Source organism: Bos indicus, chromosome 10 (assembly GCF_029378745.1).
Source record: "Bos indicus isolate NIAB-ARS_2022 breed Sahiwal x Tharparkar chromosome 10, NIAB-ARS_B.indTharparkar_mat_pri_1.0, whole genome shotgun sequence".
Lineage (NCBI taxonomy): Eukaryota > Metazoa > Chordata > Mammalia > Artiodactyla > Bovidae > Bos > Bos indicus.
Genome location: NC_091769.1, coordinates 1,302,870 through 1,330,118, shown reverse-complemented (window position 1 = coordinate 1,330,118; position 27,249 = coordinate 1,302,870). Strand labels below are relative to the sequence as shown.

General features: G+C 36.2%; 1 protein-coding gene across 11 annotated transcripts in view; it reads left to right on the top strand.

Annotated features, from left to right (window-relative positions):
• Positions 1–27,249, top strand: part of APC (APC regulator of WNT signaling pathway) — a 131,903-nt gene that overhangs the window by 43,928 nt on the left and 60,726 nt on the right. For 5 of the 11 annotated variants that reach the window (XM_019968012.2, XM_070796623.1, XM_019968009.2 and 2 more), the window contains exons 2-4: positions 13,071–13,223; positions 21,796–21,880; positions 23,037–23,238. In XM_019968012.2, the coding sequence (XP_019823571.2) occupies positions 13,089–13,223; positions 21,796–21,880; positions 23,037–23,238 (422 nt within the window). In that variant the 5' untranslated portion in view covers positions 13,071–13,088. Of the gene's footprint in view, positions 1–13,070; positions 13,224–21,795; positions 21,881–23,036; positions 23,239–27,249 lie in introns of those variants that run through there. The other 6 variants (XM_070796617.1, XM_070796622.1, XM_019968011.2 and 3 more) reach the window with 2 other exon arrangements.

Sequence of the window (27,249 nt, the reverse complement as noted above, 5' to 3'; positions counted from 1 at the left end):
TGGCTCGCGGTGGTTGCTGGCATTCTCTGGCGTTCCTTGGGTTGCAGCTGACTCACTCCAGTCTGTGCCCCCATTGTCGCTTGGCATTTTCCCTGTGTCTCTGTTCATTTCTTCACGTGGCCTACTTTTAAGGATTCCAGTCATTGGGTTTAGGGCCAGTCCTAATCCCATAGGACCTTATCTTAATTTGATTATATCTGCAAAGATCCTGTTTCCAAGTGAGGCCATTTTTCACAAGGTCCAGGGATTAGCTACTTGTGACTCAACATATTTTGGGAAACCTGATTCACCCCATAAAACTTCCCTGTAATATTTGCATGGTGTCTTGGGAATAATTAGTTTTCAAACGTTTCTTGATTTGAATTGTACAGAAAGAAACCTATCATCTTACTTTTTTAATGGGAAAGTCATCTTGGACAGTCTCTGAATTTGTGCCCTCTTTTTACTCTTCTTTGCTCTCTGTGGCTGTTTATTCCTGCATGTATTTATCTTTTTCTGACTTGCACTGAGTATCTCAGGAATCACGAAACTATTAGATACAAACCTTGTCTTAAAGGTGGGAAACAACGTGGCAGATTGATGTCAGTGTATGGCAGAACCAATACGATATTGTAATTAGCCTCCAATTAAAATTAATAAATTAAAAAAATAAATAACCATTTTTAAAAAGTAATACCAAAAAAAGTAAAGGTGGGAAACAAAACTTGCCAAAGTAAAATGGAATAATTAGAAAACAGTTAAACCAAGTTGTATTTACTGAACAATTAGCAGGAAGACTCATTAATGGCTTGTGGGAAATAGATATTTTTGTTGTTGTTTAAAAACAATAGCAATTTAAAGGGACATTTAAACATTAGTAGCTGATGTCATAGTCATAGCCAATATGATTCTTTAAGCATACAATAATTCCTGAGTACATTCATTTTTTGCCTTTTTTTTTTTTTTTTTTTTTTGCCAGTTTTAAGTAAGATTGTTTCCCCCTATGACTTGTGATACAAATTTAGGAAGGTTTTTATGTGAGGAAACAGAATTGGGCTTTAAAGTATACCAAAGCAGAGGGGGAAAAGGATGGGGCATTCAAAAAGGCGATGAATTCTGAGCAGAAGTACAAAATAGTTTGTATGGAAGAGTGAAGAGGGAATTAGTTAAAGAGAAGGGTTATTTAGGAACTTAATAGAAAATAATTGTGAAACGAAGACTGGTATTAAGTACACTAGATCGTGAAAGCTACACAGAGGTAGGAGCATGGTCTTAGGAGCTTGAGCACTGAGAACAAATATGACTTGAAATTCTGGCTCAGCCATTTGATCTGTGTTTTTAGGAAAGTTACTTGCCGTTTTTGAAGTCCCATCTTCCTTAACTCTAAAAAAGGAAGTGATACCTACCTCACAGTTGGTGAAGATTAAACCACATACACACACACAAACACAGATATGTATGTGGCACTTACATGACCTATTGTAAATATGCAGTAAACAGGAGACTTTCTACATTTCATCAAGTAGAAAGATTAGCAGATACACCGAGGATCTGAATAATATAAACAGCTATTAGCATATTATATACCTGTTTTACAACTTTATGCACTTTTTCCTTTTTTAAAAATTTCAGTCAGATATTTATGAAAATTAGTCATGTTCTTGATTACAAGGCAAACTTTTAAAAATTCAAAATAATAGCATTTGTAGGCAGCAGTCTCCAGTCAGTCTAATAAACAATAAATCAGTGGCAAGAAAAAGATGACTCACAAGTCATTTTATATAGCTAATAATTGAGAAAAATCTTAAGTACCCTTGAGTCAAAGAAGAAGTCAATATTGAAATTATAAATTATCAAGAAATAAAGAGGGAAATACTTCATACTAAAACCTATGATATATGGCTAAAGCTATACTGAGAAGAAAGTTAGTATTATACCTTAAATTATTATTATTAAAGAAAAAACTGACAAATGAACATGGAAATAAAGGCAGTAAGTTAATTACTGCTCAATTTAAATAACAATAAATAATAAGACAGCGGAAAATAAGAGGATATAATTAGTAAAGGTAAATTCAGAAATGAATAAAATAGAATACAAAATAGTGGAAAGGATATATAACACTAAAAGTGGATTTGGGGAGGAGTTGAAGATGAGTAAAATAGATGAAACCCTGTAAAGCCGGGTTAAAGGAACAAAAGATAAAAAGCATGAATGGGAAAGGAGACAAATTTTAAAGAGACTATATACAGCGCTTTGCTTATGCTTGAAAATCTAGAGGAAATGGATAATTTATGGGTGAACCGTTAATGAATCAAATTGATACAGGAAGATGAAGGAATGAAAAGGCTTAACAGAAGAAAATTTTAAATACTCAAAAATCTTTCATCTAAACAAGCACCTGGTGATCTGAATTCTAGCTGACTTTCAAAGACTAGATAAGTTGTTTTTCAAACTATTCTAGACCATATACAATTAGCGTAAAGTTAATTTAAATCCGTAATTTAAACTACTGGAAAAATTTCAGTCATATTGTGATTTCTTTCATAAAAATTCCACATGAAATACTGAGCAATGAACAAAGTAGTAAAATTAATAAAATATGAACAGGTAGGGTTTATTGCAGGAATGGAGGATGGATCAAAATGAGAAAAAATAGTAACTGACAGCATCAGCAAATTAAAAGAAAAACCATATAGTTATGTTTTATCATAAATAGAGGAAAGCAGTAGTATGGGAAAGACTAGAGATCTCTTCAAGAAAATTAGAGATACCAAGGGAACATTTCATGCAAAGATGGGCACAATAAACGACAGAAACAGTATGAAACTAACAGAAGCAGAAGACATTAAGAAAAGATGGCAAGAATACATAGAAGAACTATAGAAAAAAGATCTTCATTACCCAGATAACTACGATGGTGTGATTACTCACCTAGAGCCAGACATCCTGGAGTCCAAAGTCAAATGGGCCTTTGGAAGCATGACTACAAAGCTAGTGGAGGTGATGGAATTCCATTGAGCTATTTCAAATCCTAAAAGATGATGCTGTGAAAGTGCTGCACTCAATATGCCAGCGAATTTGGAAAACTCAGCAATGGCGGCAGGACTGGAAAAGGTCAGTTTTCATTCCAATCCCTAAGAAACGCAATGCCAAAGAATGCTCAAACTACCACACAGTTGCACTCATCTCACATACCAGCCAAGTAATGCTCAAAATTCTCCAAGCCAGGCTTCAACAGTGTGTGAACCAAGAACTTCCAGATGTTCAGGCTAGATTAGGAAAGGCATAGGAACCAGAGATCAAATTGCCAACATCCGCTGACTCATCGAAAAAGCTAGAGAGTTCCAGAAAAACATCTACTTCTGTTTTATTGACTATGCCAAAGCCTTTGATTGTGTGGATCACAACAAACTGGAAAATTCTTCAAGAGATGGGAATACCAGACCACCTGACCTGCCTCTTGAGAAACCTATATGCAGGTCAGGAAGCAACAGTTAGAACTGGATATGGAACAAGAGACTGGTTCCAGATAGGAAAAGGAGTACGTCAAGGCTGTATATTGTCAGCCTGCTTATTTAACTTATATGCAGAGTACATCATGAGAAACGCTGGGCTGGAATCAAGATTGCCAGGAGAAATATCAATAACCTCAGATATGCAGATGACACCACCCTCATGGCAGAAAGTGAAGAGAAACTAAAGAGCCTCTTGATGAAAGTAAAAGAGGAGAGTGAAAAAGTGGGCTTAAAGATGAACATTCAGAAAACTAAGAATATGGCATCCTACCCCATCCCTGCATGGCAAATAGATGGAGAAACAATGGAAAGAGTGAGAGACACTGTTTTCTTGGGCTCCAAAATCACTGCAAATGGTGACTGCTGCCATGAAATTAAAAGACACTTGCTCCTTGGAAGAAAAGCTGTGACCAACCTAGACAGCATATTCAAAAGCAGAGACATTACTTTGCCAACAAAGGTCTGTCTAGTCAAAACTATGGTTTTTACAGTGGTCATGTATGGATGTGAGAGTTGGACTATAAAGAAAGCTGAGCACCAGAGAATTGATGCTTTTGAACTGTGGTGTTGGAGAAGACTTGAGAGTCTCTTGGACTGCAAGGAGATGCAAGGAGACATCCTAAAGGAAATCGGTCCTGAATATTCAATTGGAAGGACTGATGATGAAGCTGAAGCTCCAGTACTTTGGCCGCCTGATATGAAGACCTGACTACTTGGAAAAGACCCCAGTTCTGGGAAAGATTGAAGGCAGGAGGAGAACGGGATAGACAGAGGATGAGATGGTTGGATTTCATCACCAATTCAATGGACATGAGCTTGAGTAAGCTCTGGGAGTTGGTAATTGACAGGGAAGCGTGGCATGCTGGAGTTCATGGGGTCACAAAGAGTCAGACACAACTGAGCGACTGAACTGACTGATACATTATCAAAACGTGCTATAAAGTCATTTAGAAGCCACTCCTAAAATTTTTTTTAAATAAAAGGAAGATAGCTGAATGTTAAAAATATTTGTTAAAAATATTTACTGAAATCTAAGAGTAAGCTTTTAAATGGTGAATTATGAAATCATTCCTATTAAAATCAGGAATAAGACCATTGTTGTTAAAAATACTATTTTGAAGTTGATTCAAGCTAACAATAAGATAAAAAGAAATGAGGTCTAATTATTAGGAAAGAAAAGACAAAATTATCACTACTTATAGATTATATGATTACATACCCAGAAACTTTATAGGAAAAGACTGTTAGAATTCATAGGATAATTGGATAAGGTGGTTCCATAAGGGGTGTGTATTATATAAAATAATACTGGTACTAGCAATATTTGGTGTTTCACTCATGGCAAATCAAATAACAAAAAGCCGGAAATCAATTTGATACAAAATGCACAGGGCCTTTTCTTGGGGGAAAAAAAAGAAAATTTGATCGAATTATTCTTGACTGAGGTAAGATTTTTAATCTATTTCAAATTAATATAAATGTAATACAGTTCTATGTATATATGAGAATTTAACATAGTTCAGTGAAAAATAAATGTTTTAATCATTCTGTAATTGGTTATTTGTATGAGAGTCAATTCAGTTAAACCACTCATAGTATAAAATAAAAATTCTAAATGAATTAAAAATCTTAATGTTAAAAGTGATTTCTGATACAGGCTAGTGAGTTGAAAATCACTTGTGTTTATCACTTCTTTCTCTTAAGACCTCATTGTGAAGTGATAGTAAAAAACAATTAAAAGAATACATGCTGGCAGTGTCACAGAATGAAAGGGATTCAGATCAAGACTGTAACAAAGTTCTGGAAGAGGAAGAAATCATGGAAATTAAAAATGATTACTGAAACATAAAGTCCTTAAGACTTCCTAGGTCTCTTTTCAGGTTACTTCTTCTTTAAGAAAAAAATACTAGGCAATTCTCTACTAGTCCAGTGATTAGCACTTGGTGCTTTCACTGCCATGGGCCCGTGTTCAATCCCTGGTTTGAGAATTAAGATTCTGCAGACTTCATGGTGCAGCCAATAAATAAATAGTAAAATACTAATTTTGAAATTTCTCAGTAGCCTTTGAAATTATGTGGGCTACCTTAAGGGGCTTGGAAACCAGAATTGTGAATTAATGCTTTGGGCCAGGAGTTAGCAAATTGCTGCTGTTTTTGAAAACAGTGTTATTGGAACACAGTCATGTGCATTTATTTGTGTATTGTCTGTGGCTGCTTTTGTGCTACAGCAACAAAGTCAAGTAGTTGCGACAGAAATCATATCGTTTACAAAGACTTATTATCCAGCCCTTGCAGAAAATTATCCAACCTCTGTTCCAGGTAATTTTGGTGGCCATCTTGGAATTGCCCTCACTTGGAACAGAGTAACAGAGTCCAGCCAATGAATGTAGCAGTTTACAGAATGTAAAGGAAAGGAAGGGATGGGGAAAGAATAGAGCAGATAGGAGACTGATTATCGCTATCTACCTGGCTTTAGTAGAAAAGAGGAAGAGAAGTAGAATGGAGAATAAATACTTCTATTGGTTGTTAAATAAAGAGAAAAGAATTAAAAATAGGTGAGGTACAAAATTACTTTTTTTAATCTGACTTGTTAAAGTTTCATATTTCTTGAGATTTTTGTTTTATTTCTTCATTTTCAAGTATTATTTCCTTTTAAAAAATTTCCTGTCCTAATTAGAACTTCCAGGATTATGATGTAACAGTAGAGAATCCTTAGCATGCTTTTGATTTTAAAAATAATGCCTCTAGTATTTCAATATTAAGAATGACATTTAATGTTTTTGACGGCTTCTCTCTGTTTCCAGTTCATTGAGTTTTTAAGTAGATAATGACTTTTTCCAAATGTTTGTTCTTTGTTGAGATGATTGTATGGTTTTTCTTCTTTGATGTTTTAATGAAGTGAATGACACATATAAATCATCCAGTGCTAAACCATCTTTGAATTCTTAGAGTAAACTCAGCTTGATTCTGCTATAGTTTCTTTATACTTTTGTGTTTTATTTCCTGACACTTTGTTTAGGGCATTTGTGTCAGTATTCATAAGTGATATTAGCCTATGATTACCTTTTTCACCATACCTTTGACTTTTATATCATGACTATATTAGCCTCATAGAATGGGTTGGGGAGTATTTCCTTGATTTTTATTCTTGGAAAAGTTTGCATAAGTTTGGAATGATACGTTTCTCAAATGTTTGGTAGAAGGTGTTTATAAAACCATTTGAATCCAGTAATTTTTTGTGTTGGGCAGAGAAAAGGGGAAACATTTAACTCCTCCCGCTTTCAGTAGTTGTAGAGCTATTAAGATTATCTATTTCTTGTTGAGTCAATTCCCCCCACCTTTGAATGTTGTTCACTTTATGTGTTTGAGATCTTGTCTGTCTCTAACATTCAGTCTTTTCAAAAAACCAACCTTTTGCTCTAATATTCAAACTTTACAAAAAGGTATACAATGAAAAGGAAGGCATCTTCTCAGCAGAGCTGAGACTTTTCCAGAGGACATCAGTGTACTTTTGTATATCCTTTCAATGACATTTTTATCTTTTTCAGTTCAGTCGCTCAGTCATGTCCAGCTCTTTGCGACCCCCATGAATCGCAGCACACCAGGCCACCCTGTCCATCGCCAACTCCCAGAGTTCACTCAGATTCATGTCCGTCAAGTCGGTGATGCCATCCAGCCATCTTATCCTCTGTGTCCCCTTCTCCTCCTGCCCCCAATCCCTCCCAGCATCAGGGTCTTTTCAAATGAGTCAGCTCTTTGCATGAGGTGGCCAAAGTATTGGAGTTCCAGCTTTAGCATCAGTCCTTCCAAAGAACACCCAGGACTGATCTCCTTCAGAATGGACTGGTTGGATGTCCTTGCAGTCCAAGGGACTCTCAAGAGTCTTCTCCAACACCACAGTTCAAAACCATCAATTCTTTGGCACTCAGCCTTCCTCACAGTCCACTCTCATGTCCATACATGACTACTGGAAAAACCATAGCCTTGACTAGACGGACCTTTGTTGGCAAAGTAATGTCTCTGCTTTTGAATATGCTATCTAGGTTGGTCATAACTTTCCTTCCAAGGAGTAAAAGTCTTTTAATTTCATGGCTGCAGTCACCATCTGCAGTGATTTTGGAGCCCCCAAAATTAAAGTCGAACACTGTTTGCACTGTTTCCCCATCTATTTCCCATGAAGTGATGGGACCAGATGCCATGATCTTAGTTTTCTGAATGTTGAGCTTTAAGCCCACTTTTTCACTCTCTTTCACTTGCATCAAGAGGCTTTTGAGTTCCTCTTCACTTTCTGCCATAAGGGTGGTGTCATCTGCATATCTGAAGTTACTGATATTTCTCCCGGCAACCCTGATTCCAGCTTGTGCTTCTCCAGCCCAGCGTTTGGCATGATGTACTCTGCATATAAGTTAAATAAGCAGGGTGACAATATACAGCCTTGACATACTCCTTTCCCTATTTAGAACCAGTCTGTTGTCCATGTCCAGTTCTAACTGTTGCTTCCTGACCTGCAAATAGGTTTCTCAAGAGGCAGGTCAGGTGGTCTGGTATTCCCATCTCTTTCAGAATTTTCACAGTTTATTGTGATCCACACAGTCAGAGGGTTTGTCATAGTCAATAAAGCAGAAAGAGATGTTTTCCTGGAACTCTCTTGCTTTTTCGACAATCCAGCGGATGTTGGCAATTTGATCTCTGCTTCCTCTGCCTTTATCTTTTTACAACCCTTTTATTTTTTACTAGAACAGGATGACCAGTATGAGACATAGTGATCTATACTGTGTTGTTTTCTCTCTTCTTTTTGTTTGTTTTTACATCAACCTCATTTTTTAAATTCCAGTGTAATATTCCACTGCATGGATGTATCCTGTTTAATTAAAAGTAGTTATGCTTTTATACCTTTCCCATTTGTTTGACGTAACCTAAGAACTTGATTGATTACCCCTATTCTAGTAATAGACAATCATTTCAGAGGTCCAGCAGGCCTTCCGTGTGCCTTACCCTTTCACAAATAAGTTAAAATTAAAATGTCCATTGCTCTATAATAGCCTCCTTGGAAGAGGGTGTATTCCATTTCAGCATTTTTAATTGAAAGCACAGCTCTTTTCTCTAATTTAAATGCTGTATGATGTCCTTCAGCATTTGCACCCCTGTCCTCCTGTAGTCCCCCCTGAAGTGTAGGGGAGGAGTGGATGCCGCTGCATGTGTCCTCGTGGCTGTCCTGCTGCCCTGGCCGCTTGTGTAAAGTCCATCTTCTGACCTGTCTTTGAGATGCTGCCTTTATTATGACTAACTTCACATATACTTCTGGAATTTAAAAAAATGTGTTCCTTGGTTGATCTCTTCATCTGCCAGTTTCATAGCTTTTTAAAGCCTTTTTATTTTTAAATAACTTTGTACTTATAAAAGTTAGAAAAATAAGAGAGTTCCTATGTACCCTTCAATTTTTCCTAATGTTAACATCTTATATATCCATAGTATAATGACAAGAACTAAGAAATTAGCTTGCTGATACAGTACAGTTAACTTCATACTGTTTTGCTTACAATGGCTTTGTAGCACTAATTTAATATGATCTTGATCTTCCCTTCATATTTTCCCTTTTTTTGTTTTTTTCAGTTGTCTACCTGTAGAAAACAAAATAAAAAATATTTTATATAGTATTTATATTGGGACCATGTAAAATTAACTCAGGGAGAAAGGACATCATTATGATACTGAATCTTTAGTATGCAAACAAGATATGTCTTTCCATTTGTTGAAATCTACCTTTGTGTCTCTCAGAAGTGTTCCATAGTTTTCCTCATACATGTTTTGAACTCTTTATTCAGTTTATGCCTGTTTTTTTAAATTATAGATAAGGTCTTTTCTTCCATTTTATCTTTTATCTAGTTTCTCTTTGTACATGTAAAGGAAAGATTTCTATATGTTTTATACTTCACAAAATTACTAGATTATCTTGTTGTAGTAATATTTAGTTGGTTCTTTTGGATATTCTAGTTATTTCATTGTATCCCTGCCAGTAGTATTCCTTTCTAATTTCATTCTGTGTTGACTGATAAAACGAGTAAGAGTGGTAAAAATGGGGCTTTCCCTGACTTTAGTAATATAGTGTATCTAGTATTTCCTCATTGGGTGGTGCTGGCTTATTGTGGGGCTGAAATACATTGTGTTAAAAAAGTGTGCTTTTATATCCAGTATTTTCAACAAGAATGGGCATTGAATTTTTAAAGCGTCTTTTCATCACCTTTAGCATGATAATATTTTTCTTCTGTGTAGCTCTATTAATGGGCTGAATGATATCAATTTTACAACAATGATTTTTGTTGTAAATTTTAGATTTTCCTTCTCTTGTGGTTAGTTTTGATAAAATACACTTTCTAGTAAATTCTCTATTTCGTTTTCAAGTTTGTTTACATAGACTTGAGCAAAGTAGTCTTTTATGATTCTTTTGGTTTATTTTTGTATTGATGTTTTCTTCTTTTTTCATTACCATCTAACAGTACTGACAGATACATCTTTTTTTAAAATTCATTAAACCAAAAGAATAAATGCAGTTTAATGTTTTTTTTAAATCCCAAACTTCTTAATTTATAATAAAGAATCTTTCAGATTTAGTTCTGAGTATCCCTTACCTACCTAAACTTTTCTGCCTCCTTGCATTAATTTCTTAGGATCCTTGTGAATTTGTTTCCAGTGAACATGAGGATACAAGTCTAAATAACAGTCCTTTTACTTTCTTCTCCCCTACCCTACTCTTAAGGGATGAGAATCTCTTTAGTGCATACCCTCACTCCCGGTGACTCAGAAAGAATCCACCTGCAATGCAGGAGACCTGAGTTTGATCCCTGGATCAGGAATATCTCCTGAAAAAGGGAATGACTCCCTTCTCCAGTATCCTTGCCTGGAGAATTCCATCGACAGGAGCCTGGCGTGCTACAGTCCATGGGCTCCCAAAGAGTTGGACAGGACTGAGCAACTAACCCTTTCACTTACTGAAAAGCATATTTAGATTTCTGTATATTCTCAGTAATGTGAAAGAGTCAGAGATTTTACCCATTTCATCAGATAAATTTTGAGGTTTTTTTTTTTTTTTTAAATGATGCTGGGTGGTTTGCATTTACGATATATTTTGTATGAAATTCTTGTGATTGTTTAAAAGGCTTTCTAAAACAAATTTATGATTTTTTTTAAATTTTGCATTAAGCAATTTTGACTTAGGTATGGCTGCAACATATTAAAAGGACATAAGGCAAACTATTACCTCGAAACATCTTATTTTTCTCATAAAATTATATGAAAACATCCTGCTTTCTAAAGCAGAAATGACTTAAATGTTTTGATTCTGGAGGGAGAGAAAAAAAAATGATGGAATGTTTTAATTGTCCACCTAAAGGGCTGAATTCTTTTTTGTTCCAATAAAGAGCACTGTAGTAGTCCCTTGCTCATTTTGCCCACCCGGCTTTTTTTGTGATTGTGTAGGTTATAACCTCTGTGTCTTAACATAATTCCGGTAATTTTCTCTTTCCCTGTATTATTACTTTTTCTCTTATTCATACTATTTTAGTGGGAAGTTGCCTGTTAGGATTTTATTTGGAATGAGGAATTTTAGGGCTTATGTTACTAAATGCTGTCAGCTTCCCACCTTTGTCATGTGATTTTTAATGTGCTGCGTCTTTGTAGAGATGCTTATTAGTGGTACGGTATAAAGTAGATAGGGCTTCCCAGGTGGCTCAGTAGTAGAAAAGCCGCTTGCCAACGCAGGAGACGCAGGAGAATGGGGTTCAATCCCTGGGTCAGGAAGATACCCTGGAGGAGAAATGACAACCCACCCCAGTATTTTTGCCTGGATCATCCCATGGACAGAGGAGCCTGGTGGGCTGCTGTCCGTGGAGTTGCAAAGAGTCAGGCACAGCTGAGCATGCATGCACACAAAACAGATAAGTGATCCCACCTGTGAACTTCTCCTTTGTTTCTGATATACCTTCTCAGTCCTTTTTCAAAAGAGTTCACCTCTTGTCCGTTGGTCAGAGGACTGAGGCTTATAACAGTAGATTAACATTAGGTCTTACTAAGGAAGTTACGTTTCAAGTGTATTTTCATCATATAACTTACACAGGACTTTTATTTTTAGACCATCATTTTGTTTCTCAATTCTAACAATATCCCTGTAAATTATATTAGAAAAGGTAGTAAATGTCCATTTTACAAATGGTGAAGTGAATTAAAATTCAGGGGCAAAGGTAAAGGCGTGACCAAGACTGAAATTAAGACCAGTGTCTCCAAATACAAGTCTAGTGCTCTTTCTTTTCAGGCATGAAGATTTTTGAGGGTGATCTCCACCATCCAGGACTCTGTTTCCTCCTCAGTTGACAGTGGGTTGCACCAGATTTGTCATCCCTAGCTGTTGCAGAACAGACGGGACCTGTGTCACTTGATTTCCCTTGTTAGGGAATCCCTTCCAGTTGCTGAACTACAATACTGTCATGACTAGCGAGTGTTGTAATTTGTGTGCCTTATTTCGTATCGTGGATTTTTACTGCAGAAACATTTTTTTAATGTCCAGATCTATTAAGTATTGTTTGAGTACAAACTCTGTTATACTTTTTAACTCTTAGAGATAGGTAGAAATTTATTCCTTAGAAATTAAACTACAAAGAGGATCTGGGTCTTTGGAACTTCGTTAGTCTGAACATAACTTCTAGCATTCTCTAATTCTTTAGGCCAAGGACCTCTTATTACCTGACTGTCCTCTATATCTTTCTTTTCTCCCCTCTTCTTTCATGGTAATGTAATTAATAGCCAGCCTCTGCTTCACTTCTCTTTGACAGTCTCCTAAAATCATCCGTTTTCAAGTGTCTTTCAGCCTCAATGTGAGCACAGTGGGTCCCGTGATACGTATGCCATAGCATGGCCTATTATATTCATCCTTTTGGATAAATGTAATAGAATTTTATATTAGCAATTATTATCATCTTTCTTTCCAAAAGATTTGAAGTCTCAATCCAATCTTCTCCCTTGTGTCTATTTTGTTAAATGACCGCCTTTTTAGTGAGGCCTTCTTGGAACTTCGTATTTCCCCATGGATAATGTTTTAAGACTAGCTTTTTATCAAATGAAAAGTGGTAGACTGCATATATCTAATCTCATTAATCCATTTGGGCTATAAAATTGTGTGATTATTGGACAAAATCCAGAAGTAAATTAATATGACCAATATAAATATATTTCTTATCAATAACTGCATTTCCTAAATCTTGTTTGTAAGACCATTTAAAGTATCTCTGAAACCTCGAAAAAATTCTAACCTGATAGAAATCTTACCCACCTGTGAAAAGGCAGGTGTTTTTCAAACACTACTGAAGCTCTCTTCTGTTTTAAATCTTATTTGTCTTTAAAGCCTCGGTGTTCATCTTCTCAGATGCTGCCGCTTGCACATTGTTGTTTTGAGACTGAAACCGCTACATTAACACAGCTCTTATTAAATGTCTGGAGGTTTTGTTTCTTTATCCCTTTCTTTGTAACAAGCAGCCACTCTATTTTTCAGTAGTGAATTTCAAAATCCTTTTTAACCTTATAGGTCCAGGGGTAGCCAAGGATGGCTGCAGCTTCATATGATCAGTTGTTAAAGCAAGTTGAGGCCCTGAAGATGGAGAACTCAAATCTTCGACAAGAGCTAGAAGATAATTCCAATCATCTTACAAAACTGGAAACTGAGGCATCTAATATGAAGGTATCAAGACTGTGACTTTAAATTGTAGTTTATCCGTTTTTATTCCATGTTTCTTCCTGTAAACTTGGGGTTAGACACTTCACTTACTTAGAAGTGTATTTTTTAAGTTAAGCAATAATTTGTAAACTCTTTCTTGCAAAAGTTAACATTGATATTTTCAGTCCAAATGTTTTTAATTCATCCAGCAAATCATATAAAGAAAATGATTATAAAACCACAGTGACTAAGTAGTTAGTCCTTAGTTATTTTTAAGCTTAAAGATGAGAGACCAACTTCACCATCGCTATAGTGAGGCTGGGGGTCCTGTGTGATTCTTAGAAGCTAGCCTCGCAGCTGTAGGATTTATCATAAGGATTAAAAGAGATCACAGTCACATCCCCAACCCCCTCAGATCCTGTCGTCACTTACGTGCTACAGTGACAGATCATCAAGAAATTTGGGGTGACCTAATGAGAAGAGTCCTGAAGTGAAGATTAGTACCTGATTCTATTTCTGGTTTTGCCATAAGCTGAGCTACAGACTGTAGGGTGCCCTTCTAGAATTAAATTGCTTTATTTGAAAAGTAGTCATTGCACTAACAGATGATGTCCATGACACCTTCAAGCCCTGAAATTGGTTTTCTATATAGCATTGAAAAGCTGTGATAACCTCCATGAAAAGTTATAAAATATTCAGTGTGCACTGGGAAAATATGTTCTTATTTCAAAATAAGTGCAGTTAAAACTTTAACTGTTTGAATTTCCAGTTAGGCAGATTGTCCTCTCACTGAATTTACTAGAACTGGAGGTCATCAACAAAGCTGTTACCTCCTTCTCTTTAAAAAAAAAAAAAAAATCCTTCTTGCTACATGTTTTTTCTGCGCCTTGGCTATTTTACCATCTGGGTTTCTGACCCTCTTCTTCCTGTCTGCTCACTACTCTTATTCCTTATTCATTTATTATTCTCTTCTATTTCTTTTTCCATGCATTTTGAGGTCTCTCTTATTCTTCAAGCTTCTGTGTATTAACTGAACTATTGAGCTGCTCCTCTTTTAACTTTTTATTAAATATCATAGCAGTTTAGCCTTTTACTCATATGAACCTTTCTTTCTTTTTCTCTTTCTCCCTTTCTTTCTCTTCTATCCATAAATATTTTCTACTCTGTTGCCTATTTCTGTGGCAGTAGCAATGACAGATCTCCAAGATACCTATCTCAAGTCCTTCATAAAGAAATATTTTTTTCTATAGACTATAAAGAAACATTTTTTTTCTCACCACAAACCATGAAAACAGCTGAATCAATTACTTACTAGGTTAAAAAAGAGTAGTTTGGTATTTTAACACTGATCAACATAATGTATCTAAAATTATTGTACATGACATGTGGTTTTAAAAGTTTAAAGATACAAAATTTAAACTCCCCAGCAGGACTAATCATTTATCTGCTTCAGAAGTATATTTTGTAGAGAATTCTTCCTAGCACACCTGTCTGAATGTCTCTTGTGCAGAATTCTGAGTCCTCTTTTAAAATTTTATCTTTTTTTTTAACTAGAGCAAATTGAAACTTCATTTTGGTGAAACATTTTAACATACCTTTAGATCCATCTCCATGGATGGGAATGCTGAAGTGTGGAATGGCTCTCAGAGTAACAATATGTCAGGTCCTTAAATTTCTGCAATGGAATACCAGGTTGACCTCTTAGCAATGGGGTATAATATATATCATGAATATTAGTATTTAAGATATGTCTGAATTCAACCATGAATTGATTACTGCTCAGTGAGTCTTTTTACAGACATCCTTGCAAAGCCATCCACATATTTCTTCAGGATTTAGAGTATGGTATCATAGCAGTTATGCCCTTTTACTGAAATTATTTATGTATCTCTCCTTTCAAGAAGCTTTTTGAAAAAAAAAAAAAAAAGAAGCAGCAGCTTTATGGTATTAACAGGAAACCATGCTCTGTTTGTTTTGTCTTAAAATATTGATGTGTGAAAAGACATTTGGAAACATTGGAACTTACTACATTGGATTAAAGTTAATCCGAAACAATGGTTATTTCTCAAAAAAAAAATCACTTTTTAGACTTTGTAATATATCATATGATCTTGTATTAAGTTTACTGATCATTCATATGTAATGTGGGACGGCAAGGTGTGTCTCTTCCAACTAGATAATTCCAGGATTTCTGAAATTTATACAGTAGTACCATCTAGTGGCAAAAGAGAATACTGCTTTGCTATTGATTACATGTCATTGATAGTATAAAAATATTCTCTGTGTATGTGACAGTCAGGGAAATATGTGTACAGCAGTTAAGGAAATGTGAGCATTGACTGTATTTGAGAATATTAAGAAAATGTTTATTTTTTAGGTCTAATGATGGCATTGTGGTTGTGTTTAGAAAGAATCCCTTTTTAAATATATATGTAGAATTTTTTTAGAGAAAAAGCAGTATGATGACTGAGATTGGTTTTTCAAATAAATTTGGGTTGAGGGGGAAATGGAGGACGTGGTTATAAGTATAAATGAAAGAAGCCCGTGAGTTGATAATTATTGAACTAACGTGAGGATACATGGGAGTTCGTTACATTATTCTCATACATATATTGTTATGTATATACTTGATGCTTCTGTAATTAAAATAAACTACAGATTTTGTGGGATTTAGAACAAGAATGCAGCAATTATAGCTAAACTTAAGGGAAATAATATACTATACTTTTTACTCCAGGGCAGGAAATCAGTGTGATTTACTTTAAAATACTGAGTATCACAGCATGATAAATATGGTGAAAAGTTAAGTTAGTTGCACAGTCATGTCCAACTCTGCGATTCCTTGGACTGCAGCCTGTCCCTCTCCTCTGTCCATGGAATTCTCCAGGCAGGAGTACTGGATTGGTTGCCATTTCCTTCTCCAAAATATGGTGAAGTATGAAGCATTTAAATTGAAAGATGGCATGGTGTAGAAAAATATATCTAGGTAAAATTTTAACCAACTGTTTATATCGCTTGCATTTTAGTAAAATGAAGTATTTATAAATTTTTTTTTAACTATTAAACCATCTACATGGAGAGTATCTTTTATTTTCAGAGTGTAAGAAAAAAATGAGAAGTAAAAATTCAAATTGGCATAGTTCATAATTTATTTTGAAGATTTAATTACCAAGTATACCTTTATCGTAATGAAAGATATCAGTAACTATGACATAGCGAGAAAAACAGAAGTGGGTCAAGTTAAAACTCCCTTGAAATGACACAGTTACTCATTGATATTTTCTGTTCACCTATATGACCACAGTAATTTGTCTGTAATAATTAATTCTCTCATGGTTTTAAAATCTTAACATGTTTTTAAAATAATGTTTGATTATGGCTCCCCACTCCAGTACTCTTGCCTGGAAAATCCCATGGACGGAGGAGCCTGGTGGGCTGCAGTCCATGGGGTCGCTAAGAGTCGGACACGGCTGAGCGACTTCACTTTCACTTTTCACTTTCATGCATTGGAGAAGGAAATGGCAACCCACTCCAGTGTTCTTGCCTGGAGAATCCCAGGGACAGGGGAGCCTGGTGAGCTGCCATCTAAAGGGTTGCACAGAGTCGGACACAACTGAAGTAACTTAGCAGCAGCAGCAGCAGCATACGATTTTGTAAAACCAAACTTCCAGAATTTATAAATACAAATGAGTATTCTCTCCTTTAAAATTACATATTAATTTAAAAAACCATCATTTCTCAAAACATTCTTGTGAAATATTTTGTTTGGAATTGCTTTGTAGTTGTGTAGCATTTTCTTTTAAAAACCTCTTTGAAATTAAGGACTTCTTTTTAGGCTGTATTCAGTATGCAGCTCCAAGCAATTAATCAGCCCTACCGCAGCAACTAGAAAACACTGGATAAAAACAAAAACCATTCTTTTAAAGACATTGGAGAACTGTAAAATCATCAAGGACTATGTTAACTAAAATTCCTAAGAGGAAAGAGCCCTTTCTAGATGAGCTGAGATCACCAGTAATTTTATTCCCAGGGGTGTTTGCTGATTGTGGGGATAGACTGCTAATCATTGGCACAGGCATGAAGACTCCACTGTTGACAGACACACAGGCATATGTGAAGTATTGACGTTTAGAGGAGCTCCAAGTGTATGACTGGTTTCTCACATTTTCTCCAAAAACATGGGATGTTAGCTGAGTCTTGTTGAGGGGAAAGATGCTGGGGTGGACTAGGAAGCAGAATGTTAGGAGGAACATCCTGCTAAAGGAATACTTTCACATAGCAGGTCTCCTTAGTCTAAATTTAAGAGAAGAGATACATTGAAAGAACTCAGCAAACCAAATCAGATGCGAAAGGGAAAGTCACTCAGTCATGTCCAACCCTTTGCAACCCCATGGACTATACATTCCATGGAATTCTCCAGGCCACAATATTGGAGTGGGTAGCCTTTCCCTTCTCCAGAGGATCTTCCAAACCCAGGGATCGAACCCAGGTCTCCCGCATTGCAGGCGAATTCTTTACCAACTGAGCTATTAGGAAATCCCATATGAATTTCACTTAAACTGCATCTGCAACCCATTTTCAGTTATTGGTTGAAGGAAATCAGACCCCAGTGGTAGAAAGGGCAAACTCTGTAAGGGAAACTCTAATCTCAAGTCTTTCTTGTTCTTGTATACATATGACTGGCATACAGTTAAAAGTTACAAGAAGTACAAAGAAATAGGAAAATGACTGATAACCAACAGAGCAAATAGGTAATAGAAACAAATCCCAAGATGATCTACATATTGTAAGTAAGAGTCAAGGATTTTAACATAATTATTTTAAATGATTTGGGAAAAATGATGGATTAAATGGATAAAGAGTCAGAAAATCTCAACAGAGAATTGGAATCTATAATTAGGAAGAATCAAACTTAAACCTTGCTGGTAGGAGTATAAAATAGCACAAACACTTTGAAAAACCATTCAGCAGTTTCTTTTAAAGTTAATCACTGTGACTAAGCATTTAAACCTCCAGATACATATTCAAGAGAAGTGAGTACGTGTGTCCACCTGGAGATAAGTGCAGGAATGTACGTAGTAGCATTCTTCATAATAGCTTCCAACCTGGCAGCAACCCAAATGTCCATCAAAAGGATAAGGGATGTATCAGTGGAGATCTAGTCATACAGTGGACAACTGCACAGTATTAAATAACTGATACATACAGTAGCATGGGATGAGTGTCATAGAGACTTTGGTGAGCAAAAAACACAAGACACAAAAGATAGTGTACTATGTGATTTCATTTATATGCAATTCACAAGCATGCTAACTGGTAACAAAAATCAGAGTACTAGTTACTTCTGGAGAATGAATATTGATTGGTAAGGGACAAAAGGGAACCTTCTGAGATACTGGAAATGTTCTGTGTCTTCCCTGGGTGGCAATTACATGGATACTTGGATTATATAAGAAATTTAAGATTGGTGTGCTTTTCATATGTATATTCTATCTCAGTAAAACAGAAAAGAAATGAGCTTAATTTTTATTATGGAATAGACACAACCTGTTCACAAGAAAGTAGGAATGTAGTCACGCTGGGTGGTGTCATCTTGAGACAGAGTAACTGGATCTATAAATTGACTGCATTTTTTTGAGATTCATAACTCAGAATTTACAAGAATAATTTAAGAGAACACATTGGAATAAGTAGCTTTTCAAGATAGCTGTTTTGAAATTTTAATTTTTTTAACTTTAGATTTCAATAATTTTATTTACTTTATGGTTATTGCTTTTACCAATAGACTTCTAGCCATATGCACAGAAACTTAAAACTTACAAGTTATGTATATTCACTATTTTTTAAATTTAGGAAATACAGACAAAGAGAGATCAAACTCACCCATTAAAAAAAAAATTTTTAATGTTGGTAGGTGATGGACAGGGAGGCCTGGCGTGCTGCGATTCATGGGGTCGCAAAGAGTCATTTTTCTCTCTGTGCATTTTATGCAGACATGCATTCAATGGGATCATATTTTGCAGCATGCTTTTTAATTTAATAGAGCCATCTTTTCATGTCATTAAGTATTACTTAGTATTTTTGTAGTTGTATAATATTCTGTTGTTTGGCTAATGCCATAAATTTATTTAATCCTTTATTGTTGAGCATGCAGATTTACATGGCCTTTTCATTTCTGTTGGTGTTATTTTAATTTTTCCTTATTATTTTTAATATGTTTTTTAAAAACCAGTAATATGCCGTTAATTTTCAAAAATTAAGTGTGTGTCCTATGACATGCCAGGGATTTCTTTTAATTGTTGCTTTTCAATTCTTAAATGCTTGTACTTTTTCTGAAAACAATATTTGTTTTGATAATATCTGTTGTTTTAAAATGAGGAAACCAAAAACAAAAATTGCTTGTAATCCCAACTTCTATAGAATACTCACTGTTAACACCTGATGATAGGCTCTAGAGAAGGATCATGTATAAAGAAAGACCTGATTAGAGCTGTGCTTTAAAAGTTTTATTAATCTGTTAGTCCTGTGCAAGGTAGGACCATTTAGGAGATTATTTTAGTAGTTTTGGTGGGGTCAACAGCCAGGATAATGACATAAGAATAGAAAAGAGATGGCTAATAAGAGATATTAAGCCTAGAATACAGAATTGATAACTGATCAGGGAGATGAAAGACACGAGGCTGAAGATTTGAGCCGAAAGGGAAAAGAAGGCTACTGCTATTTAACTGAACAGATATAAGGCAAGGAACAGGATTTAACGGCACAGGGTGATAGCTTGGACGTTTACATATACAGTGCATATCATCCAGACACACTGAATGTTAAGCATCTATCAGTCATACTGGGAAAATGAGTCTGAAGTTGTGAGGTTAGGATTAGAGACATATCATTGATAGTTCCTTGAGAAAGGTAAGTGTTGAATTGTGAAACTAGGGATTATGTGAAAGTGAAGTCGCTCAGTCGTGTCCGACTCTTTGCGACTCCGTGGACTGTAGCCTACCAGGCTCCTCCGTCCATGGGATTCTCCAGAATGCTAGAGTGGGTTGCCGTTTCCTTCTCCAAGGGATTATAAGAAATAAGATTAAAAGATCATTGAATTGCAAGCAGCAGTGGATGGAAGGAGACTCAGGATCCTGAAAACTGCAGGTAGCCTCCAATGGTAATTCTCAAACTTTATGGAAGAGAATTGTGTCCTGATGTTTGTAGCAATCTATATTCATTCAAGAAAGACATCCCTGTGCAAATTTATTTCCTATCTTGCGGTTGTGATACACTGACATAATTTCTGACTGTAAATAACAATCACCTCCATATTCCCACATCTGCTTATCTAAGCCTTTTAACTTCCAACATGGTCTTTATATGAAGGGCAGATCATTAAGGTCACAGGCTATTTCTTATTGTTAACATAGGAATTCTTTTCTTAATGCTTCTAATGTGACTGTCAAGGTAAACCACTGACATGCTAAGTCGCTTCAGTCGTGTCCAACTCTGTGCGACCCCATAGACAGCAGCCCACCAGGCTCCCCCATCCCTGGGATTCTCCAGGCAAGAACACTGGAGTGGGTTGCCATGTCCTTCTCCAATGCCTGAAAGTGAAAAGTGAAAGTGAAGTCGCTCAGTCATGTCCAACTCTTGGCGACCCCATGGACTGCAGCCTACCAGGCTCCTCCGTCCATGGGATTTTCCAGGAAAGAGTACTGGAGTGGGGTGCCATTGCCTTCTCTGAAACCACTGACATAGTCTTTACTATATTTACTCTTCTTGACAGGTTTCCTTTTCAATCTATTTACGGATCCTTTTTCACATAGAGGAACACTGCCCATAGCTGTAGGATTGTAACTGTTCAAATACATTGTTTTGCATTTGGAATCCTACTTGGCCAGCAGAGATTTTGTTATGAACTAGAATGGGATGCCTCAGAATATGTAAATGTAAAAATACATATAAATTATTGTTAAGGAACATACAGAAAAACTAGTAGGAAGTGAAAGTTTTTAACGTTCTCTGACAAAAATTTGTTATGAGAAGGCTTTAGATGGGAAAGGACGTAATGGATCAAAAGTTGGGAGACAGCGTACAGTCATTTAACTATCTGCTGACTATAAAGCAGTGTACTAGTAGAATGTATATAAGTTGAGTACATAAATGCTTGGTATCAATTGGGGTGTTAAATAAAACAGCATAATGTGTTAATTTGCTGTCTTCCATGGCCATGTTGGTACAAGTTTAGTTTTTGTGTCTTCAGCAAATCTTTGAGTCTCAGTTGGTCTATCTGAAAAATGAGAGTAATCCACCGTGTTTTGTTCTTTCAGAAGTTACAAATAACATATCTTAACTATCCTGTGTATACTGTGTGGAGACTACTTGTATCACCATTGTCACAAAGTATCAGTGTTGTCATTGGGCTGTAATTTATTATTTATAATTAGTAATAGATAGTATCTGTAAAGTACTTTGCATTTTATATGTTTTCAGATAGATCTGAAATAACTTTTTTCCCCCAGCAGACCTAAATGCCAAGAAACTTAAAATCATATCTTCAAAAAGTTATTTAGAATTTTGTCATACTGAGATACTATGTTCTTTTTTACAGGAAGTACTTAAACAACTACAAGGAAGTATTGAAGATGAAGCTATGGCTTCTTCTGGACAGATTGATTTATTAGAGCGTCTTAAAGGTAAATTTTTAAAAAATGTTTTAAAGTAATTTTTTAAGCTCCAGTTGTCATCTTTAGGTGTATATATCCAAATAATGCTTCTCTTGATTAGAATGTTGGTGTTGGATTTTCTTAGCCTAATGCATTAGGATGTAATTTTTTAAGTACAAATATGTAAAAAGTCTATTTGCTTGTCATTTTTTCAGTTAAAACATTTAACTGCCTTTAAATAAACTATTTTAGATACCTTTCTTTACAATTTTCAGCTCTTTCTAAAATGCATTGCTCTTCTGCCAGTCATTAAGTAGGCCTTTATTAAGCTTTATGCTATAGACTGGACCCATTGCTTCATTTGAAGGAGTCAGTGCCTTTCTTTGTTCCATTCAGAATAGAAGTGCTTTATCTGTGTGCATACACACACACACACACACACACACACATACTGATTTTAAGCCATTTTTAATAGAATTTTGAAAGAATGTCTTTCTTGTTTTATTACTTAAAAATTCAAATATCAAATCAGCTAAGTTTAATTGTAATTGAAGGTGGGCAGAGAAATTACCTTTGGATCCCCAAGTATATTATTACCTAGTAAGAATCTAAGAAAGGACATTCTGTCTAATTTTTCTTTAACATACTTTTTTTCCACCGGACTGATTCAAGCTATCTTGGAGGGAAAGTTTAGCTGTTCTGTTCCTAAATAATTGTTCATTCACTCATATACATTTGAGGCTTTCTCTGATAGAAATCTAAAGTTGCAGGTCTCTATACCAAAAGGTGAACACTTCTTTTTATTAATGACACGTATTTGTGTATATTGCAAAAGGTCACCACCACAAGTGTACCCTTTTATATGTGCTTTGGCCTGGGTTTTTTTCAGGACATTTCTTTTATAGAACCAGTAGTCGGTGAATTTCTCTGAGCATCAGCATTTGTGATAAGGATTCCCTCTGTCCCTCTATAGATCTGCTGCTCAATAACTGCCATAATTTAGTACTCCTGCATACTTTATGTGATATATATATAATGTATTTATATATATATAAAGTGGTTTAAAATTTGAGGGTTGAAATGTGAACCTAAGGTTTCATTATTAAAAGGTAATATAATTACATTAGGAATATTTTAGATCACTTAAAGCAGTTGTTTTATAAAAACTTGTCTGTATTTTATTTAGAACTTAACTTAGATAGCAGTAATTTCCCTGGAGTGAAACTACGGTCCAAAATGTCCCTCCGTTCTTACGGAAGCCGAGAAGGATCTGTATCTAGTCGCTCAGGAGAGTGCAGTCCTGTTCCTATGGGTTCATTTCCAAGAAGAGGGTTTGTAAATGGAAGCAGAGAAAATACCGGTTATTTAGAAGAACTTGAAAAAGAGAGGTAACTTTTCTTCATTAAGTAGTAAACTTTTATACTCCAATTTTTGCTAGATTTTGTCATTTTGTGACAATACAAAACAGGAATTATGAAGCGTGTGTGGTGGGTGATCACAAGCAGCACTAGAGAGCATTTTCCATTTATTGTCTCAAAGCAGTGTATTACTGATTGTCCTTATCTTACATCTAAAAATGTGAAGGAGGCAGTTTCTTGGGATTCTAATGCTCAAATGCTCTGTACATTGAATAATGTACAAATAGTACACATAATCACAGTGGCTAAAATATGTAACTGAGTTTTGATTGACTTTTCCGTTATCTTTTCAAATGAATTAAATAGCTACCAGATTCAGTATAAGCTGACTGGTTTCCATTATTAAACAAGTGAAACAATTTATCAGTTTTGGTTTCTTAAAAAAATGTTGCTTGATACAGAATCAATTCTTGTTTCTAAGAGCTAGTATGTTAATTCTTTTCTTCTTGAACTTAAAATCATCTCACAAGTATCAGAATATATAGTTACCAAAAACTTTGTCAAGTATTTTTGTACCTCCTGTAAGATTATAAATTCCTTTATGCATGATTGATACCATATTATATTTATATTCCTAAAAGTTCTATTGGACTTTCAAGAAATACTCAAATTCATAAATCTTAATTTGCATAAATGTACAAATGTATAAATTCTCTGGGACCTTGGTCAAGTCTTTAAATTTTTGTGTCATTTCCTTCTGTAAAATAGGAATATGGTTCTACCTTGTGGAGTTATGAACAATGGATATTAACATATGGAAAATACCCAGCATATCTCATTGAGAGGCAAAAGACCTTTTACTGCTTTCTCTCTGGTTTTAGATGTGACCATCTCTAAAAATAACAATAATCATGGGCCAGAAATAGTGTTAAGCTTTCTTTAATCTCTTGAGTTTAAATGAATCTCTGTTTCATATATTGAACCAGGACTGTTTCTGAGAGTCTAGGAAACACTGTCCTGAAAAATCAGAAGCTAACTGGAGTATACATTCTTCCACCACTTTGTCCTCTTTGAGCTGTTAAGAGGCATATGAGCGTGCCAGTTTTCCTAGGAACTTACTTTGCTTTATGTGACAAAGGCCTGATTTTATTCACAAAGAGTGTGTGTGTGTGTGTGTGTGTGTGTGTGTAGTTCTCAATATCTTGTGTCCTCCTGGTTCTCACCATTGTTTGAAGGTAAATTTAGCCCTTGTTTATGTGACAAAATCTGTATTTTGCTCTCGTACTTGATAGTTTGAATAGGTCTAGGATTTATTTTCTTCAACTTTTGAAAATTCTGTTATTTCTTTGATGATTTTACCCCCTCTGTTTTTCTACTCTTTCTTTCCAGACATCCCTTAAGTCATAGAAACTATCTCTGTATCTTTTTTTCTTGTTCTCTGTCTTACCTATAGATACAGTAAGTTTAAGTGAGGTAAGTGTTAGAAAATAGTCAAGCCAGAACTGAAGCCCAGATCCATACCCTTTTTTTTTTCTTAATTTACTTTTATTTTTGACCGTGTTGGGTATTCCTTGCTGCACAGGTGCTTTCTCTGGTTGCAGAGAATGGGGGCTTGTTCTGCACTCGGGCTGTAGGGAGCACAGGCTTCAGTAATTGTGACGCGTGGGCTTAGTTACCTCTGGGCACGTGGGATCTTCCAGGACCAGGGGTCAAACCCGTGTCCCTGCATTGGCAGGAGGATTCTTAACCACTGTACTGCCAGGGAAGCTCCATGACCTTTTTGAACCTCAGTTTTCCAGTTAAAATATGTTGTGAGGATGAAATTAGATATTTTAAAACAACTGCTTAGTACTCTATATCTGATACACTCAAATAGTTATTGTCACATTAGCCATTAATACTTTTTAACAAGTATTTAAATGCCTGATACATGTGCCATGTTCTTCTAGATGATCCTGAGTTAGCTAGAGGACTAAGAAGACATGAAATTTATGTCAGGTCAGTTTATTTATCTTCCTTGGTTCTTGTCTCATCGCAATAAAAATGTGGAGCAATGGACCAAAAGGTGTGGAACATCAGACAAGTTGCAGCTGAGTTCAGCTCAAGCAGACAGATCTTTTCTTAGTGAGATACTCCCGAAGGAGCCCTCCCCATCTTTCCAGTTGATCCCTCTTGGCTCCCCTTTTATTATATGTCCAGTCTCCTCCTCTTGGTTACGCCTGGTGCAGAGTAGGGCTTGTACCCACCACAAATCAACGAGAGGAATGCAAATGGTCATACACTCAAGGCCATTTGACAATTTCAGGTTATGTAACAGCAGGCTGTGTTGTTATGCCTTACCATATGTCTTCCCCTAAGTCCATCTTATAATTAGATGTAGAATATTCATGAGCCCTTAATGGCCTCCTAACTGCCTAAGGTTACTTGGAGAAGCCCCCCTGGTTGTTTTCTATCCACTGTGTGCCCAGGGCCCATGTGCAGTAGTTGAAAAGTCTCTGGTTATTTTGTAACATCTGTGAGCTCTCATGAGTGTGTCAGGGATGTTCAGAGATCAGCTTGCATCCCTTTCAGCCAGGCCTCCCCTTGTTGTTCCTGTCTAACTTCCTACCTAACATTTACATTTTAAAGAAGACTGTTGACAGTCACTAAACAAGCCTTTAATCTGCTAAATGATAAAGACCCACCAGCTTCCTTTCAGTTTTGAGCCTTAAATACTGTGGTATGAGTCATAAGATCAACTCCTGTCAGTTAACCACTTGTTACCACGTTGGCTCTTGACTTTGGCTTCGCAAGCAAGAGCATTTTGCCAGAGTTCAGTCTTAAACTTGATAGCAACAACTTGGCCCTATTCTCCTTAACATTTTTCTTACTCCAGTACCATCGCTAAAATTAGCTTATTCATTTGAGCACTTTTAGCACCCAGATCTTGATTAAATAAGCCAATTTATTGAAGACTAATCAGAAAAAGCAAGAGAGTTCCAGAAAAACATCTATTTCTGCTTTATTGACTATGCCAAAACCTTTGACTGCGTGGATCACAATAAACTGTGGAAAATTCTGAAAGAGATGGGAATACTAGACCACCTGACCTGCCTCTTGAGAAACCTATATGCAGGTCAGGAAGCAACAGTTAGAACTGGACATAGAACAACAGACTGGTTCCAGATAGGAAAAGGAGTACGTCAAGGCTGTATATCGTCACCCTGCTTATTTAACTTACATGCAGAGTACATCATGCCAAACGCTGGACTGGAGAAGCACAAGCTGGAATCAAGATTGCCAGGAGAAATATCAATAACCTCAGATATGCAGATGACACACCACCCTTATGGCAGAAAGTGAAGAGGAACTAAAAAGCCCCTTGATGAAAGTGAAAGAGAGTGAAAAAGTTGACTTAAAGCTCAACTTTCAGAAAACTAAGATCATGGCATCTGGTCCCATCACTTCATGGGAAATAGATGGGGAAACAGTGGAAACAGTGTCAGACTTTATTTTGGGGGGCTCAAAAATCACTGCAGATGGTGACTGCAGCCATGAAATTAAAAGACTTTTACTCCTTGGAAGGAAAGTTATGACCAACCTAGATAGCATATTCAAAAGCAGAGACATGACTTTGCCAACAAATGTCCATCTAGTCAAGGTTATGGTTTTTCCAGTGGTGATGTATGGATGTGAGAGTTGGACTGTGAAGAAGGCTGAGCGCCAAAGAATTGATGGTTTTGAACTGTGGTGTTGGAGAAGACTCTTGAGAGTCCCTTGGACTGCAAGGAGATCCAACCAGTCCATTCTGAAGGAGATCAGCCCTGGGATTTCTTTGGAAGGAATGATGCTAAAGCTGAAACTCCAGTACTTTGGCCACCTCATGCAAAGAGTTGACTCATTGGAAAAGACTCTGATGCTGGGAGGGATTGGGGGCAGGAGGAGAAGGGGATGACAGAGGATGAGATGGTTAGATGGCATCACCGACTCGATGCACATGAGTTTGGGTGAACTCCAGGAGCTGGTGATGGACAGGGAGGCCTGGCGTGCTGCGATTCATGG